This window comes from Thermobia domestica, chromosome 4, assembly GCF_964235325.1.
Source record: "Thermobia domestica chromosome 4, izTheDome1.hap1.1, whole genome shotgun sequence".
Lineage (NCBI taxonomy): Eukaryota > Metazoa > Arthropoda > Insecta > Zygentoma > Lepismatidae > Thermobia > Thermobia domestica.
Genome location: NC_137457.1, coordinates 326534872 through 326555276, shown reverse-complemented (window position 1 = coordinate 326555276; position 20405 = coordinate 326534872). Strand labels below are relative to the sequence as shown.

The window sequence follows — 20405 nt, the reverse complement described above, 5'->3', positions numbered from 1 at the left end:
TGAGGCCGATGAATACATCGATTTGATCAACTGGCAAGAAAACGACATTACTTCCCTCCAATACTACAACACTCGAACGTTGAATATATCAAAAATGTCGTAATGAACTTTCAGAGAAAATTCTTGATTCTCAATCATATCCTTGTCACATTCAAGCAGTAGAGAGGTGTACCAAATTAGTGACGGAAGATTCTATATCTGTGTTTGGCTGGAATAGTGGAGATGGCTTCATGAAGGAAAGAGTAGATTCCCAAATATCAATGGCACAGTTCGAAACAACAACAACAGCAACAAAAACAAGACCAGCCAATAAGTTGGTAAAATAATTGGTGCATACTACTCTCTGAGTACCAATGCATTCTGGTGATGTTTTAAGCTTTAATGTAAAATTGTAAATATTGCGTTATAAAAAATAGTTATTTATTAAGTTCATCTTATATTAGGTTTCCTTATTGCATCTCCTACCTACTTCTGAAAATTAAAAACCGTTAGAGTTTGCAAAATCCTTTAATGTGTGTTAAAAGATGCACTTTTATGAAGAAAAAGCTAAAAATAAATATCTTCTTTGTCTCAATACAAGAAAAAATTTCTACTCAACTCCACTCAAAAATAAAAAAATTAAGTTTTCAAAAGAATTGTCAACACCCGGTGGAGTGTGAAAGATGGGAACTTGTGAAAAAATCAAAATAAATATCTTTTGCCATTAAAGGAAACATTTCCACCCTGTTCTATATCCTGGTTCCATGGTTTTGATTATTGGGGGTTTTCGAAGTTTTCAGCCTTCAGTGGGGGTGGAGGGTGAGTTTCTGTGAGGGGCTTGAAAATGAATGCTTTCTTTGGCTGACTAGGGGGAAGCTTTTCCTCCCTAAACCAGGTGAAAGATCCAAAATTTAATTTTTCGTTATTTTTTTTTTTTTTTTTTTTTTAGGATTTCAGGCCCTAGTAGAGGGTGTAAGGTGAAACCGTATGAAAAACTTCAAAACGAATATTTTCTTTGTATCACCCAAAAAAAAAAAAAAAACGTCCAACCCATTCCAAATGAAAACTCGAAAATTTAATCTTTTATAATTTTTGGAACTTCCAACCCCCTTTAGAGGATGAAAAGTGAAATTTTTGAAAAACATTGAAAATAAATATTCTTCTTATTTCAGCTAAAGGAAATTTTCACGGCCTTCCCAAATCGAAATTCTAAATTCCTAAAAATCGGTGCAGTCTAATATATATATACAGGGTGGGCCATTTTAATTAATCCACGAAAATATCTGAAAAATGATAAAACATAGAAGAAATGTTTGAAGTACACGTCATATATTGCTAAGGGGGAAAACCATTTCCGCCAAAAGTACCCCTCCCCACCCCCCGGAAATGGGGGTAACGGGGGGTAACTTTGAAATGTCAAATGGGAACATGGGTCGAGTAATACCTCGTTCGAAAGGTCTTGGAAAACTAAGTAACGCTGTACCAAAATTTGTTTCATATGGAGCACCAGTTTCAAAATGGCCGCCATGATATAGTTCGGAAACTCCAGTAGTCGTAGTATGAAAACCATGGGAGGTAAATGAATGGAACAAAATTGAAATACGTAAATATCATAGGGCATATCGAATAATGTGACCCTTGCAATCCCAGCGGCTTCCCTGAAGAGATCTTGTGAGCTAACTTCAAAATTTCAATGTCCGACCGGACAATGGTCGGGCGTACGCTTGACCTACCCAATGCTGTTTGGAAGGCAGACTTCAGGGATAGAGAATTAGTGCACTCAGTTAATGCGGATGGCCACAGTCAAGGGCGCCCATAGGGGGGGCAAGGGGGGCTCTCGACCCCCTAGAGGAAATTGTGCTTCGGAATATCGAAAATTCAATAGAATTTTTAGAATAGCTACAGCAAAATTTGAAACTATATTTGAAATATCGCTTTTTCTTGCCTCCCTTGGAAACCACAACATGGGCGCCCTTGGCCACAGTTACATTTTGATTAACTATTATCACTCATGTCATATTGTGAGCTTGAGGGACGAAACAGTGTGTACGTATATCCCCGAAATGCTTTCCGAATAACCAGCACGCATTGCATAAAAGTTTCTGTGGCGACGGAGATTAGCAAATTCACACGTTTGTAAGTTCCAGCAACTGCGTTATTCGACAATTTCTTTCGTATAACGTTCCTTCTGTTATCGCATCAAATCATACTTAGCCATACAGATATGCGTTACCATTCAAATAAAATTTCACCTTTTTATAGTCACTACAGTGTCATCCTTACAAACAAATGTTTCAACCATACCATACCTATTTGTAAGGTAGCCTTAATTTGCGAATTAAAGTAGAGTTCTCATTTGAACTTTCACTGTTACTTTCCACCCCACTCACAGAGCACAGGAAAAGATTATTTTGCAGGACTTGGATATCTCTCTATACCTTATGGCAATTTTACTCTAACATTTTTATCTCTGTTGTATCATTCTCGAACCTTGGAACGCCTCCGTGGTTTTCCTATTTAATTTTCGTTATTTTCATTTATCTCTACCCGTATTCATACTATGGACACTAGACGTTATCTTAGACACATTCACCATGTCTTGGCGATCATTGTGAAAGTGGTGTCTCATGTCGAAAATATTCTTACAGAAGCTGTTTGATATTCATTTGTCTAGGTAACATGATGTTACTCGCTTCAAGTTGCTATTTGAAATTTTCAAGTTGGCCCCGAATACCTTTCAGTGGAGTCACCCCGACAACACCTCTCGATGTGCCTTACGTCAGTTACCTACTCCAGTTTTTCTTCTGTTGATTTATCTCCAATCGCTTTCATACTACGGATACTAAACCTTTTCTCTGACACTGATACTATGTTTCGGCGGCCTTTTGAGAACACTGCCATTTCACCTCAATCGTTTACTCCTGCAAGATGTTTGATTTTGCAAGATTTATCGAACGAGGTACCACTCGACTCATGTTACTATTTGAAATCTTGAAGTTAGCCCCCAAGACCACTTCAGGGAGGCCACTGGGATCACAGGGACCACACCATTCGATATGCCCTATGATATTTACGTATTTCAATTTTGTTCCATTCATTTACCTCCCATGGTTTTCATACTACGACTACTGGAGTTTCCGAACTATATCATGGCGGCCATTTTGAAACCGGTGCTCCATATGAAACAAATTTTGGTACAGCGTTACTTAGTTTTCCAAGACCTTTCGAACGAGGTATTACTCGACCCATGTTCCCATTTGACATTTCAAAGTTACCCCCCGTTACCCCCATTTCCGGGGGGTGGGGAGGGGTACTTTTGGCGGAAATGGTTTTCCCCCTTAGCAATATATAACGTTTATTTCAAACATTTCTTCTATGTTTTATCATTTTTCAGATATTTCCGTGGATTAATTAAAATGGCCCACCCTGTATACTAGCAGCGTTCACCCCGCTTCGCTGCGGTCACCCCGGAACGCAATAAACGTTGTTACTTAGATAATTTTTACTTTTTCGCTTTCAAGTGATATGATAAAAACCATAGAAGATTGCAGTAAATGTTAACATTATATCGCCTGTCATTTATGTTAACCCGCCCCGCTTCGCTGCGGTCACCCCGGAACGCAATAAACTTTTTTACTTAGATAATTTTTACTTTTTCGCTTTCAAGTGATATGATAAAAACCATAGTAGATTGCAGTAAATGTTAACATTATATCGCCTGTCATTTATGTTAACCCGCCGAGTGACACGGTCATGCGGGTTGCATATAAATACGTTTATTTTTATACCTATGATGAACTAACAAAGGATTTGTGCGTTCTCTTTTATATAATATATATATATATATATATATATATATATATATATATATACGAGGAAAAGTCAAAAATTATCTACATTTTTCATTATACAGTTTATTTACCTGAAGCTAGGGTTATGCTATGCACATAATTTTTCTACGTAACCTCCCTCCTTATCAATGCACCGCATTTTATGCACAGATTATATGAAAACCGAGCTTGTCGTGGATGATTTGATGGGCAGAGCCATGACTGATGTTCAAAGCAGATGCTACCTCATCGATAGTGATTCGCCTATTCGCCAGAACCATCTCTCGAGCTTACTGAATGGTGTCATCTGTAGTGGAGGTTGATAGCCGTCCTGCTCCCTCTTCATGCGTTACACTTGTTCGAACACTTTTAAATTTCTCGAGCCACAAAAACACTGTTTTACGTGATAGTGGACTTCTCCCATATTGCGATGATAGTCTGCGATGAATGTGAGACCCTTTGACACCCTTCAACAACAGGAATCGGATCACTGCTCGTTGTTTCTCTTTGGTGCAAACTTCTAATGAAGCAGCCATGATATATATATATATATATATATATATATATATATATATATATATATATATATATATATATATATATATATATATATATATATATATAGTAAATATTGCTAGTATATAGTTCGTTTCAGCCGTCTATTCGAAATTATTTTACATCAGTTGAAACGAATTTCAAAAACAAGTAGAAACGCGATTGAAGTGCAATATTTAATTAGCGGCACTTTTGTGCATGCTCTCTTACTTATCCATCATTCTAAAACTAAATTTAGATAATTAGACTAAATTAAAAAGCAAATATTAAAACGAACCTTTAAATAAATGGAACCATAACTCAACGGAAAGAGCATACGTGAACGTACCTGAATTCTTGAAGATTGACAGTTTCTTCCTGACAACCAATTTCTTGAACATTTTCTTTACTCTCTTTCTCAATAATACAACACAGGTGATTGTTTGACTTTTCCGTAGTACTTGGAATATTATCAAATTTTGGTTTAAAAGTACTGTTGACATTTAAGAGTAAATCAGCCTTTGATAAATGCTTGGCAATACATATTGGTTTCGCAGTTAACTTCCAATCATCTTGTTTCCATTCTGAAGGGAATTTAACATTAGGCTTTAAATGTTCTTCTTGCATGGACAGCTTAATGTCTTTAACTTCCTCCATTCTATTTTCTTTTTTTTTTTGTGTGTGTGTTTAAATTAAAAACATAACATAGAACCTATTGAAAAAGAAACCCCATTTTTCAGTTCATTGGCTTCAATATTACACATCTTACTGCGATCTTCACTAGGTTCATTTTCTGTTTTCGTTTTGTCCTTTTTTGAACCAAGATTGAAGCAATAAAGGATTATTAAGTTTTAAAAAAAATGATTACGTTGAAGACTAGAGGCACCTATCACTCAGTGTTTGAAAGAAATGAACAATTCTGAAAGAACATAAAAATGAATCATTTATTAATGACAGATATTATATTCAACAAAACAATAAATAATAAAAATTAAACTGTGCTACACTTTTCGAAGATACCTCTGGTTATTTATAAGATTAGGTTAATGAGCTCGTCGGGTCCAGTTTCTCGAAAGCATGGTAGACTTACATTATTGATATAGACGATACCACGATTAAAGATACCACAACAAATGTGACAATTTAAAGACACTACAACATACTCAACACCCCCAAAATAATTTAAACGTTGTAACGTGTCTCATTCTAATAGCGAGAGATTGAAGAATCACGCATATTAAGGAAACCTACTATTTTAAAATGTACTAATATAATATGTTCTATTGCTAGATGGCACTGTAGGGGTGTTAACAAACCACCCAAACGTGGCATAGCATTATCTTACCCATTACGTTAGACTTAACCAGACCTTTCGACCCGCCCAGGAAACTCCATTTTTTTTTCACAAAAAGTTTGCAGTTTAGGAGGAGTCACAAAATATTAACCGTTAAAACATTTGGTGATATTCCCTTTTTATATATATATACGAGCAATAGACTTGAGAGTAGATTGTTAGTTTAATAGAGGTGCCTCCAAAGTACGACCCGCGGACCAACACCAACCCGTGATCACCAGCTGTATACTTCGACCAATCACGGATTAATGATGTTTGGCGTGATTCTGTCGGTCCCCACAATATGGCGTTTCCGCTATAGTATGTTGAAATTCCGCTACCAAGGCCTTGACCCTTGAGACTTAGAGGAAAAGTCAGTGTGTCTCTTAGGTTAAAAAGTTTTGAGACCCCCTGGCCTAATATATGCAAATATTAACAGAAGGTAGCTTTTGCCGACTTGTACCGCTTAAAAAGGCCTAACGGATAACTTTTCTTTCGTGGGGCATTCTCTCTTTGGATCTACCACTGACCTACGGAAGGTTTATACCTCGTCATTCTACGCATAAGAGTGGGAGGTTCGGAGGAGACGCAAGATATTATCCGTAGTATTTGAGAATACGAGTGTATTTGTTTGCACTAATAATAGAAGGAGAGCAGGTTATAATGTTAATATTGTGCTGTGTATATTGACGAAACAAATACTTTGTCAACGGAAGTGCGCTTTCCCCTGCGTCCCTCTTTTAGATTTACTACTGCTCCGAACTTGAAAACATATTCCTTTGTTCTCAAAGTTGCACTGAGTAAAAAATCGTATGTGGCGTATGTAAAGTCGTATGTTACATTTGTAAATACTGTAGTTTAAGGACTTAACGTACGGCAAACGTATAACTGAAAAACGCATGTTTTATAATACTTTCTGTATAAGTGTTCCATCTATACGTACTTTCCGTATGAAGCAATATAGGCGGTCAGGATCTCATTACAAATGGACGTATATAACATAGCTGATGAAGGTAACATGGATATAGTATGTATGTAATATAAGGAAGACTGTTAGATATCAGACATCCTGCAATGGCATGATGTATCATCTAAGGGCAGTTCTTATGTTACATACGGAAAACGTAAGCTCCGTACTGATTTCTGTAGTAAGCAAAAGGATTACGTATATTTCTTCAATATACCGCTGTCCGGAGAACGGATTTTTCTCAGTGTAACTATTTCTTTCTATAAAATATCTTTTGCGACAATATGCCACTAATTTATGTGTTGTATGTAATGCATAATAAACTTCTTGGCATTATATACCACGAAGGTTGTCTATGGGGCACTTAGCGGGTAATAGTTTTGAGATGTTCGCCAAGCATAGCTCCAATCACATTTTTTCGTGACTTTCTAAAATGCAATTCCTTGCCTCTCAACCCCGTATCCCCACAGGGACTCCAAGCCAGAACGAAGCATTAGTTATTCGCCTACAAGGCGGGCAAGCAATGTAAGTAATGCAAAGTAGATCTAATATCATTTGAATTAATCTTGGCTAAGTAACGCATTACAAGTTACTTTACTTGCCCTTAAAATCAATGGCGTATACTGGTTTGATGGTTTCATCACTAACCTTTATAACTTTTACATTATTATTATTATTATTATTATTATTATTATTATTATTATTATTATTATTATTATTATTATTATTATTATTATTATTATTATTGGAATTTAGTTTCTTTCTTATTGCAAAGTCTTCAAAATAAGAAAAAGACTTACAACACACTTTCTTTTTATCAAGTAGATAAATACTCGTATGATTTGGTCTTCACTAGAAAAACTATTGTGCATTTCTACCTTCGTTTGCTGCACAAAGTAGGACTATCCCTACTTTTTTTTTTTTTTTTTTTTTATAAGTTGTAACAATACTCATATCGAGAAATTTTTGTTGGGATGGGGTCCAAGTTTTAGGGTGCCAATACTACAAGCCACCACGGATATGAAATATTGAAAGGTTATTTATTATTCTGCATCCGAGAAGATGGTAAGTAATTGCATAATACTTCCACCTATATTTTCAGAGAAAAAGTTATAGAATTAGAATGTTTTTATAAGAAAAAGAAAAAAATGAAATGAAATTTCCAGTTTTACGTTCCGCAGATATGCCGGTTAGGCAAAAGGAGACGGTGATGATGAGAAATGAATGAAATGGTGGAATGAATAAAGTGGGAGGAAACGGAAGAGCCCCGAGAAATCCCACACACAGTGTTTGTCCACCACAAAGTTCACTTGGCGTGAGCGAGGACTGAACCAAGTACCCCATGCACTAGAAGTGAACGCTCTATCACTGAGCAGCCCCGGTCCCTTATAAAAGAAAGAGTAGGGATGAAGTGTAAAATCAAATTTTCATGATGCATCAATCATTTCCCTGTTAAACAAATGAAGGGTAAGGGGAAAAAAGAAGGAATGTCACAAAATTGGATTTTCGAGAAAACGGCGTTTTAATATTGAAAACAGCGTATAAACAATAGGGTTAGTCAAATTTTTTGCCCCTTTTTACATGGATATTTCTACATCTACGCATGCATGGCATATACAGTCAAGTAGTAAAAAGAGTCACCAAGAGATAGGACAAAGCAACCGAAGAAGCACGTACATGAACATTCCTTGTTTTTTCCCCTTATACAGTTTTATTGAGTTAGGATAGTCAGTATAAAAATATATGTTGAGTCAGTATGAAAATATATGTTGAGTTAGGATGTTTCGAGAGGGGTTTGGACTCGTATGGTCCCCGTGGATGCGCCACTGTATCGATTATGGTGGAATGCTTAAAAAAATAGCCAGTTAGTAACAAAGGAGCCTCAGTCTGTAAGAGCCTTCGCAACTTAACTCAAGTAATGAAACAAGTAATTATAACTACGCCGACTATCGCAAAATATTATAAAAACACGAAATTTGCATTGCTTTGACGCAAACCGCTACGGAACGAGACTCAAGATGTCCGAGACCATTCCCAGAGACTAACAAAATATGCTGTCATTCTGATATTATTTCCCCTTACCTTCGCTCACGCCCAAGAAACCGATTACTGTAGAGGCAACTGCTGTTACCTGCCAGCCTGTTCGCACGCTGCGGGTGAAGGTGGAGGAAAAAGGAATGCGCTCATAACTACACGATTTTCCTTGCAGTTGAGTAAGTAGAGGAGGTTTCCTGCTGCGTTGCCAGATTGAAAATCTCTTAAGAAAGTGAAACAGGGTGCGTGAAAAAAGATACTAAATGTTTCTAAATTCATACATTTCGCAGAAACTTTTAACATTGAAAGAAGATGCAAAAGTATAAAATTATCAATATAAATTAGTTTATACTATCATCGATTAGCCGCTTCGCTGGGTTAAAAGTAAAATATAAATGCACAACTCTTATCTCATATGTTTGGTTTCCGTGAAATATGCTGTTTTCGTTTTTAGTGATATTGATTTAAACGGAATCGGAAGATTTCTGGTCATCTCAGCGAACCCCAAAAATTATGGTTTCGACAATAATATCGGCCATTTTCGATCATTTTTATATATGTATATCTCCCTCCTCCATGTTGCGGGCCAAAGCATCGGAAGTGTCAGCGTTCATCTCAGTGACCCTGTAAACTATGGTTTCGACACTAATATGGATCATTTTTGATCAGTTTTATCTATTTCCCTCCCCCTCCCCCAAGTTGCGGTACTGCATTTGGATTTAATAACCATCAAAGTGTCACTGTTCATCTCAGCGACCCCGAAAACTATAGATTCGACACTAGTATCAGTCATTTTTGATCATTTATAAATGTTCCTTCTTCCTCCCCGAAGTTGCACTGTCAAAGCGATATGACAAAACCATCTCAGGTCTGAATCTCATCTATGATGAAAATTTCATCGATATCGGTTGGGTTGTTCGAGAGTTAAGTTTTATTTATTTTATATAGCTCCCCATCCTCTCCCGTAAGTTCTAGTCTCAAAGCGATATGATACAAACCATCCCAGGATCGAACCTGATCTATGTATAAAATTTGATCGAGATCGACCAGGTGGTTCAAGTATTATTAAGTCACTAAAGATACTCACTTTCATTTTCAATTTATACACATATATCTCCCCCCACCCCTTCCCCTAAGTTGCACCATCAAAATAAAATAAAAAATTATCCCAAGCTCGAACTTCATCTATGTTGAAAATTTAATCGAGATTAGTTGGGTGTTTCAAGAGTTAGAAACGTTTTAATTATTTTAGATATACATCTCCCTCCCCCGCCTCTTGATAATTTGATGGAGATTGGTCGAGTGGTTCAAGAGTTATAAGGTTATATATATATATATATATATATATATATATATATATATATATATATATATATATATATATACCTCCTTCCCCTGCCCGAAGTTCTACCGTGAAAATGATATGATAGAAACCACCTCAGTTGCGAACTTTACCTATATTGAAAACTTAATTGAGATCGGTCTGGTGGTGAAGAGTGATGAAGTCACAAAGACAGTAACTTTAATTTTTAGTTTTTTGCATATGTTGTACCCCTCTCCTATGTTGTACCGTCAAAGCAAAATGACAAAATGGTCCCAGGTCCGAACCTCATCTATATTGAAAATTTGATCAAGATCGGTTAGGTCGTTCAAGAGTTATTACCTTTTATTTATTTTCATATATACGTATCTCCCCCTGCCCTAGGTTCTATCGTCAAGGTGAAATAATATATAAAAAAAATTAGTCCCGAACCTCATCTATGTTGAAAATTTGACTGAGATCTGTGGGGTTGTGCAAAAGTTATTAAGTCACTAACCTAGTCACTTTCCCCAAGGTTGTTCTGTCAAAGTGAAAAGACAAAATCGATCTCAGTTTTGAACCTCATCTATATGGAAAATTTGATCGAGTTCAGTCTGGTGATTCAAGAGTTATTAAGTTTATTTTTTCTTTCTTCCCCTCCGCTAAGTTTTCGTTAGTCTAGTGAGTGAAACCTCACATTACCGTGTGTATGTAAGAAAGCGTTCTGGTCTTTGCATTCACTCACTAGACTAAAGAAAATTCTACCCACTGAAACAAAGCTACTACTTGTAAAATCTCTAATATTCTCTCACCTTGAATATTGTGATGTAGCTCTATCAGACTTAAATGAAGAATTAGCGTACCGTTTGCAACGTATCCAAAATGCCTGTATACTTTTTGCCTATAATCTCAAACGATCAAATCATTTAACTCCATATTACGGCCTTTTGAAACTTGCCGATAGACGTTATTTGCATTGACTCACACTTTTCTTTAAGGCTTTGCGGTTTGAACAACCTTCCTACTTATTCCAACGCTTGTAACCACTAAATGCTCACCACGACCACAATACAAGATCAGGTGTCGTCAAAATTCTACTCGAATGCGTTCTTTGCATCCACTATCCGTGCGTGGAATGACCTTCCATTAAACACAAGACAATCTCAGTCAATCAACGTATTTAAGAAGACGGTTGAGCAGATCTTCCATAAGTCTACTAAGCAGAGGCTTACTAATATCTGAAAAAAAATGATGGTTTTTATACCTCCTACCTTTTATTTCTTTTGTTCGCTAAATCTATATGATTATATTATGTGGCTATTTAAAGTAATCTAAGTAATCTATGTGTGCATGTGATGTGATACGCGCGCGTGCGCGCATATATATATATATATATATATATATATATATATATATATATATATATATATATATATATATATATATATATATGTGTGTGTGTGTGTGTGTGTGTGTGTGTACATATGATTAGGAGTGTTTTATATATTTTATTATTATTATTGTATTAGTAATTATGATACTTTTGTATTGCATGGTCAAGTGGGAGGCAAGGCAGGAGCCTTAACTTCGCCATGTAAAATAAGACTAAATAAATAAATAAATAAATAAGTTCTAACGTCAACGTGAATAGCTAAAACACACTCCCAGGCCAGAACTGCATCTACGTCAAAAATTTTATCGAGATCGTTCGGGTGGTTCATAAGATTGACAGTCACAAACATAGTCACTTTCAATTTTATAATGTAGATTATATTAAGTTTATTCTGTAATATTCTAGGGCTACCGCCGGTAGCCCGCAAAATACGCCACTGCTTAAAATGTAACGCGTTACTTGCCCCAGAAAAGTAACTGTTACCCCACTGTAAAATACACTACTAGGTGAAATTAAGGATAAAAGTAATGGCATAGATTGTAACGATATCTTCTTAAACATAATCGTTACTTTTCCCAGTTCGCTAATATTACGCCTATATGATAACACGTACAATGAAACCACACAATATAATCAATCACTTACTACTTTGAAATAATACACAGTGATTTTAGACAACGTCGACTTTCATCATCTATATTTTCTCTTACTATCACAGTCAATAAACAACTACTGGTTGTCACAGCAACCCCAAAAAACGACGAATCTGTTATTACCAAGGATCTTATAAAATAGAAGATCTGCCCTTACTACAAACTCTTGAAGCCATACGTGACAGTTTCGCCACCCCTATACTCTGCCCACTTCGTCCAATAAGATCGCAATGTTTTGAGCCAACAATCATGGAGGAAACGAAAGTAGCGAATCAGACGATGATGAAAACGAGACTAGCCAATCAGACTTGCCGATCCTCGGTTGTTTTTTTGGCTTCATTAATTTAATAGGATGAAGATACGTATAGGCAGATCCTCTATTTTATAACATCCTTGGTTATCAACCATATTTCTCTATATCTTTCTCTTCTTCGTCATCACAGTCTGTGCACTTCTAAGTAACACTTTTTGCCCACAATAATTAAATTTACAAAAATGGAAGTGACTTACAAATATACAATATCGTTGTACGATTGTACACATAACAAAATGAAAATGAAATCTTTCAGTTTAGCGTCACACGTTTACATGTGCGCCTACTATGGGTTCTCCGGGGCTCCAGCACCTACAAGATTTTTAGTTTTTACCCGGGTTTGAACCCATTTCTCTTGCGTTTAAGTCAGCTGTGTTACCGACTGAGCTAGGGCAAGCCACAACTTATCCTTATAGTACCGGCATATTTTACTTTATCACAGCACAGGCGTTTATGGCAGTGTTCATAAAAGATTTTAACTAAAAATAAATCAGTCAAATATCGAGACTTCCCTGGAAATAGGCCTATATAGGTTAACACGTCCCGCCATTCATTTGCACCCACATAAATTTTGGAAAGTCGGCGGCGTTGCACCGTTATGCCCTTTAGAATAAAGGAGACGAATGATTGAGGCAAACGAATGATGATTGAGGAATTAGTAGAATGAGCATGTGGGAGAAAACGGATATACCTCTAGAAATCACATGGACATGATATTGTGCCGGTGCTGTGCCATCAGTCGTAGCTCAAAATACTTATTAAATGAACGCAACAAAATGGGGATGAAACTGATGCATGACACGGTATTATGGTTGAATTTAAATGAAATTTCAATGTTTCAATTTTTTTAAAAATGACTAGTGGGAAAGGTAAGAGAAAGAGAAAGGTTTTAACTAAGATAAAGGAATGAGCTCTAGCCCGATGTTCCAACGAGGCTGGCGTCATCCTAGTCATCTGGGACGATGAATGTCTTTCTCTGGACGAGCTTGAATAAACTGGAGTCAGTCAACATCTGGATCTCTATCCTGTTGATCTGCAAGAGGCGTCGAGTTCTCTCTTGACAATGCGTCTTTACGATAATGTTCTTCTACACCTTCATTCCACTAGTTTCAACTTAAGATCGATGTATCTGCGGTGATAAACCAACAGAATGGTATTCTTGAGTTATGGAGCTGGCTGTTCTCCAACGGTGCGATCCGCTTCTCTCGTCGATCCTGCATCTATCCTAATCGTGTGTCGAATAGCCCTTGTCGATGTGTCCTCCGTGGTTATGTCTGGCTGTAAAGTGATGACTTTGGCGTTCAATGAACGGGGAAGTGTCAGGCTGTGCTTAAGGCATGCGGAAAATGAAGAAGGAAACTAATCGCGTTTATTAACAATTTCAAAAGTAACAATTAACAAATACATGCTTATTCAAATTATCTGGTAATGTACAACATTAATAAAAGTTTTGTTCCGTATATTTTAAAGAGTTCATAGTTCTGTCGTAGATAAATGTAATTTAATAAAATAATTGAATTTAGCGAATTAGTTAAGAGTTTACACAATTATCACATCATCACTTCACATCTAATACACAGCTACTTCACAGTATTGTCCACAACAAACTTACTTGGGTTGGGATCCAACTAAGAACCCCTCTCACCAAAAATAAATGCCTTACCACTGAGCATTCGTGCCCAATCCTCCGCCACTTATTTATAAAACAAGATGGATTGAATTTTCCAAGAATTGAGACAAGATGAGGAAATATTCGAAAATCGACACGAAATTAAAAACTTATTTCTCGTCTCATCCCATTACGTGGGCAACACGTCTCACTTTCCGTTTCTTTATTTTATCTTGAATCGTTTATGATGTATAACCGCTCCGCCTACGTTTTAACTGAATACTTTGGCTATTTAGCAAACGTTGCCCCTCATTAAAAATTATATGTATCAAGTTATATATATATATATATATATATATATATATATATATATATATATATATATATATATATATATATATATATATATATATATAGTGCTGGATCCACGATATGATCAAGGGATAAACCATAGTTTGCCTCTTTACACAGTGTAAAGCAGGATTGAAGCCCATTTTATCCAGTGTATACCTGAGCATCAAGGGGGGAAGCTATAGCCCCTATAGCCTTCCTCTTGGATCCTGTATCCGCGCCTATTTATATATAGGGTGAACCTGAAAGGTGTGACAATCTCCAGGAGGTAATTCGGGGGACGTCCAAAGAAGAGAAAAAGTCCTCTTCCGTATTGTCAAATTCCACGTAGTGTACCAGTGACAGGGGTACCAACTTCGAGTCAACACTTAAATCCTGAAAATTGGAATGGATCAGAACGATTGCGCAAACTATCTCTGTCTGCCCAACTCTCTAATGCAACGTTTTGCTTATGTTCATAGCCACATTTAACTAGTTTTGACGTTACAAATCACTTCTCGCAGTTTGTGCATATTAGGGATGGCCAGATCCGGATATTTTTGGATCCGAAAAATCGGATCTTGAATCCGGATTTGAAATTTCGGATCTTGCGTCCGGATCCGAAAAACCGGATCTTGGATCCGGATCCGAAACTCCGTGTCAGAAAATTCGGGTGTTCCGAATCAGAAAAGTTTTCGAAATTATTGATAAAATGATTTTCAATCCTATGCTTAAAATAAGATTTTAAGACACTTGTGGTATGTGATCGTGTGACAGCCTTGCGTTCTCTTACTCTGTTGATATTTGGCTTTTGTGCCTTGATATGTCACAATTACTCCAAATTTGATTGAGTAAAACTGTCGACTTTGGTGAGAGCAATCTCAGTGTCAGATTCTATTCTAGTGCAAATACTCGATCGAGAAGGTAGTAAATCTTTTTTAAAGCGGTCGTCCTGATAGAAATTTGTCCTTTGTTTTCTGTAACGCTAGTCAAATGCTGGGATGAAACCTTAGTCTCAAGACCAAGCTTCTTCATTAGGCTCAAGCTGCTTACTTTCCTAATTCTGTCCGAGTTATTGTGGTCACTGAATGAGGCCATTTCCTAGTCGTGATGGGCTAGGCCATAGCTAATAGAACAACCTATAAAATATAGGTCAAATCAAATTAAGGAGCAACTTCCTTTTCTTGCTCTTCATGAGATTTTTTCTTTCTTTAAAAATACGTTTCTCTGTGACCCATTTAGTATTAAGAATTGTAGTAGAGATAAAGTTCTAAATGGCAATTAATGTATCAAAATTAATGTATTAATGTAGCTGTATGTGTATACAAAATACCATATGCAGCCTCGAGCAGTAACACGTATCTTTATAATTAGCAATCCACTACTATTAAATCCGTATAGGTTGTATAAGGAGCTATATCATTCATGCAAACACATAGGCGGATCCAGGGGGAGGGCGAAAAGTCGTTCGCCCCTACCTAGCGGCACCATTAACAGTGTACTTTAGTAGTCATTTGTGGCAATTTCAGATCATCTAAGTAATTTTTCACTGCTAGCATCCCTAACCGCCCCCCCTAAGAATCCATCCACCTCCTCCAGGAGTCTGTTCTGGATTCTCCCCTGTGCAAACATAATATACAACTCATTCAAGAGTACATTTTGTTGACTTTTTAAAATTTATATTTTAAAGGATTGTTATTTCTCGAGGCTACTTATGCAATTTTGTCCACAGGGATACATGCAATTTCCAGTCATTACGCAAATACATTTATATATTTATACTTACTAGACTGCGGCTAGTTGGAGGCTTCGCCACTAGACCCCCGTTACTACAGCCTCGCACCACAAAAACCTCTAATCATAATCAATTTAAAAAGAAATGTCTGGAGGTTCGGCCTTAGACCCTCTGATATCTCATTTGATCGGCCTACGGCCTCGCACCTCGCAAACCTACAACCATACCGAATCTCAGTTCAAATGTCAAGTTGTATGTAATAACATTCCGGTATCCCGAGATATACCGAATTTCAGCGCGAGTACGTGGGGGCTTCCTCCCCCCATCCCACATATTTGCTCGGTCTACGGCCTCGCATAGCATACGCCTGCAAACATAACGAATTTTTGTTCAAATAACAAGTTTCATTTCTCTAACATTCCAGAATTCCAAGATATAAAAATCTTTTCTTCCCGCCCCTTTTCTTCCCTTCTAAGACATACATAAAAAAAAACGCTTAAGTATATATCTAATTATTTCAAATGAAAAGTCCAAATACCAAATTCTATGCTCCTAACCTTCAGAGGGTCCCAGATATCGACATGTTATTATAATAATTACAATCCCCACCCTTTTTCCTTTCCATCTCTTTTCTTTTCCTTTTTACTTAAACATCAAAAAACACTGAAACATATGTCAAATTATTTTCAATGAGAAATGCAGATACCAAATTTCAAGTCTGTAACCTTAAAGGATCGAACATATTAATACAATTAATCCCCACTTAATTTTCTTCCCGCCCTTGTTCTTCCCTTTTGGGTCACATATTTAAAAAACGTTGAAATACGTATCTAATTATTTTAAGTGAGAAGTCCAAATACCAAATTCCATGTTTCTAACCCTTTAAGTTTCCGAGGTATAGGCATATTATTATACTAATTGCAATAATTGCAATTTCCACCCTTTTTTCACTTTCTACATCTTTCCTTCCCCTTCTAGTTTATATATAAAAAAACACTTAAACAAGCATCAACTTATTTTCAATGAGAAACCCAAATACCAAAATTTGAAGTATCTAACGTCAAGAATCTCGGAGATATAGCCATTTTATTGAAATATTTTCCACCCCATTTCCCCCTTCCTCGTCGAATTTCCCAAAGTCCTTCCTTAGTGGTATCCTACGTCACAGATCCTACCTATTGTCCGAATTTCAAGTTTCTAGCTTAATTGATTTGGCCTGTACGATGATCTGTCACTCACTAACTCAGTCACTCAGGACTATGCCCTTTTTATATACAGAGATTTAAGATTTTATGGGAAAGCCATGGATTTTGTTCTAAGACCGCCAGTGTCTTAGAGATGTAATAGCTTTGCGGTAAACTTTAGGCAATCAACTGACTGATCTGCGTCTATATATTATGTAAAATACCGCTTATGATATTTATTTTGCTAGTAATAAAAAAAGACAGAAATAATGAAGAAAATTCAAGTACATCCATGATTTTAGCGTAATGCTCCAGGAGTTCAGATCATTGCATTATCATAAGAGCCGGCTGTATAAGATAGACTACATTAATTTCGAATGTCGGACAAAGAAAATATGCAGTATTACTATGCAGTTGTTCAACGTTATAACTCAATTTGAAAATATTATCATAGGTCTCACAAGCAATCGAATTTTAATCCTAACTCGATTAATATATAACAAAAGGCAGATCTATACAACTACTGACTTGAGATGAAAGTGGCATACTTCTACGTTTAAAGATATACTAAAGACTAAATGATGGGGTGTGCGCAACAGTGGTCTAATCCCGAAAAATGTGAAAATGAGATTTTGATGTAATATCTTGTCATTTAAATTGAATTGTCTTCCTACTGAGATACATAAAATTCACCCAGTAAATTTTATACATATTTTCTACATATTGATATTTTAGTACTGGGTCTGAATCTAAGCCCTAAAATATTCAAAACCTTATCTGAACTTATGAAATCTGAACTTCGAAATTTTGGATCTGGATCGAGGAACCGGATATCCGGATTCTGGTCCAAGATCCGAAACTTCGGATCCGCATCCAAGATTCGAAATTCCGGATCTTTTGATGTCATGAATCACCTCAATGAAAAAATGAAATGAAATTTTTGAGTTTTACGTCCCATGGTTATGCCGGTTAGGCTAAAGGAGACGGTGATCATGAGTAATGAATGAAATGGCGGAATGAAGAAAGTGGGAGAACCCCGAGGAAACCCACGCACACGGTGTTTGTCCACGACAAAGTTCACTAGACGGGAGCTGGGTTTGAACCCGGGACCTCGTGCACCAGAGGTGAACGCTCTGCAACTGAGCCACCGCGGCCCCGAATCACCTCAATGACTTTGTGCACATCTTTCAGGTTTACTCTTTCTCTCTCTTTATACATACATACATACATACATATATATTATATATATATATATATATATATATATATATATATATATATATATATATATATATATATATATATATATATATATATACAGGCACAAATCCAAGAGGCGGCTATATGGGCTATAGCCCCTTGACGTTCAGGTATACACTAGATAAAATGGCTTCAATCCTGCTTTACACTGGATAAAGCTGCAAACTATGGTGTAGCCCCTCCCTTGATCATATCCTGGATCCGCCACTATATATATGGTGTTTTCATTTGTGTAAACTCTTTTGAGAAACCTTGTTACTCTAGTTGCTTAAGTTTCTTTCAGGTAATTTCGGTGGTTAAATAGTAAGAATCGAGTAAGGCAACCGTAGCACTTTCGACACTTTCCTATGTTAGATTTTGTTTCAACCTTTTATCTGAAAGCGATAGAAACTTAACAACCAGTGGAGCCAATACATATACACAACTCCCAGATTAAAAGAAAGAGAAAAAAGGAGAGAGAGAAATCTTAAAAGCGGTTACACTAAATATCTTAGCACTTAATGAACATTTATAGTATAGTCATAGTATACATTTTCTTTCTACTGAAGTATCAAACTTAATAAGAACCGGGTCAAGGCTCACCGGAAGTGAGTGAAAGAGAGTAGATTATTGCCATTACCTAGGTATTGACGACTAAATGGACCCATATACGCAGACAGATGCATGAAGAAACCTTCGAACATGCATGAAAAATGATGAAACCGTAGGCAAGTTGATCGTGTATGGCCTCGTTCAGGCATGTTGAAAGTTTTCAAAATCTTCTGTAAACATGCATGATTATTTTTGCCGTTCTTCGTGCATGTTTACCGTGTATGTGCTCGTTCATGCAAGTTGGTTCTTTTATATTTAGGTCCGCCAATCACGACAGCGGAAGAAATCACGTGACTTTCCTTCGAAATGCCAAGGTCATTCTTCTACTAAGTTGGACAGCAAGTTGGTACGTGTGGGGGCAAAAAACTCTTCCAACAATGGATGATGAAACAAAGGTTTCATGTAAGTTGGTCATGCAAGTGTGTGCGTCTATGGCTCCCTTAATAGACACAGTATTTTTTTTAAGTCGTAGAAATGTTATTACCTTATGTCCTTATGTCTTGGAGGAGGGAAAAAAAACAGGGATATTGGGAGTTCTGAGCGATTTTTGTTGAGACACGTGATGTAGTCAATTGAAAACAGTTTCGGCTAAACCGCGACATTTGACAGGATTACATATATTGTAAATCAAGATCAGTGGCGTAGGGAAGAGGGAGCAGAGGATCCGCCCCCCAAAGAGGTACGACAATGTACTTTAGTACTTTGATGTTTTTAATTTTTTATATATGTTTATGTTTATATATTTTTGTTTGTAATTTTTCTATATGTACACTGATGTCCAAAATGATTGTCGCATATCTATAACTGTCTTCTTGTAAGAATATAATTTGATACTCATTTTGCAGGGTACTTTTAGTACTGACACTATGTGTGTAATCGGGAAATGTATATTTGTTGTGAATTTCATAGGAAAAGAATTATAAGTACGAAAATTATAATGAGTAAAATAAAATGTTGCTAAATGCACAAGAAAGTTTCATTTTCGTTTTATTGTTCTTATTTACTGCTCTTTTGACATGGAATTTGTCACATACATGTCTTTCCCGATTATACACATACTAACATTATAAGAAATACCGGCGAATTCATTGCCAAATTATATTCCTACAACAACGTATTTATAGACATGCGATAATAATTTTGGACATGAGTGTACCAATAACAGCACTTGGCCTCCCCCCAAACACACACCCTGACTACGCTACTGATCAAGATTGAACAATTTAAGCAAGCTGCCTCTGTTGCTTTGGTAAAGCAAAAAAATAAGCTTCTTACCTGAAACAATGAGGAAAACTTTGGCATACGATAAAATCCCTTTATATTCTTGTCCGCTTGCTTATAATAAGCCCATACTTCTGAA

General features: G+C 36.5%; 1 protein-coding gene across 1 annotated transcript in view; it reads right to left on the bottom strand.

Moving 5' to 3' along the window:
- LOC145683222 (uncharacterized) overlaps window positions 1–20405 on the bottom strand; it is a 40122-nt gene extending 19717 nt beyond the window's left edge. Inside the window, exons 1-2 of the mRNA XM_081754589.1 lie at window positions 20321–20405; window positions 4693–5262 (exon numbers count right to left, since the gene is read on the bottom strand). Coding sequence (XP_081610715.1) covers window positions 4693–5000 — 308 coding nt within the window. The 5' untranslated portion in view covers window positions 5001–5262; window positions 20321–20405. The remainder of the gene's footprint in view (window positions 1–4692; window positions 5263–20320) is intronic.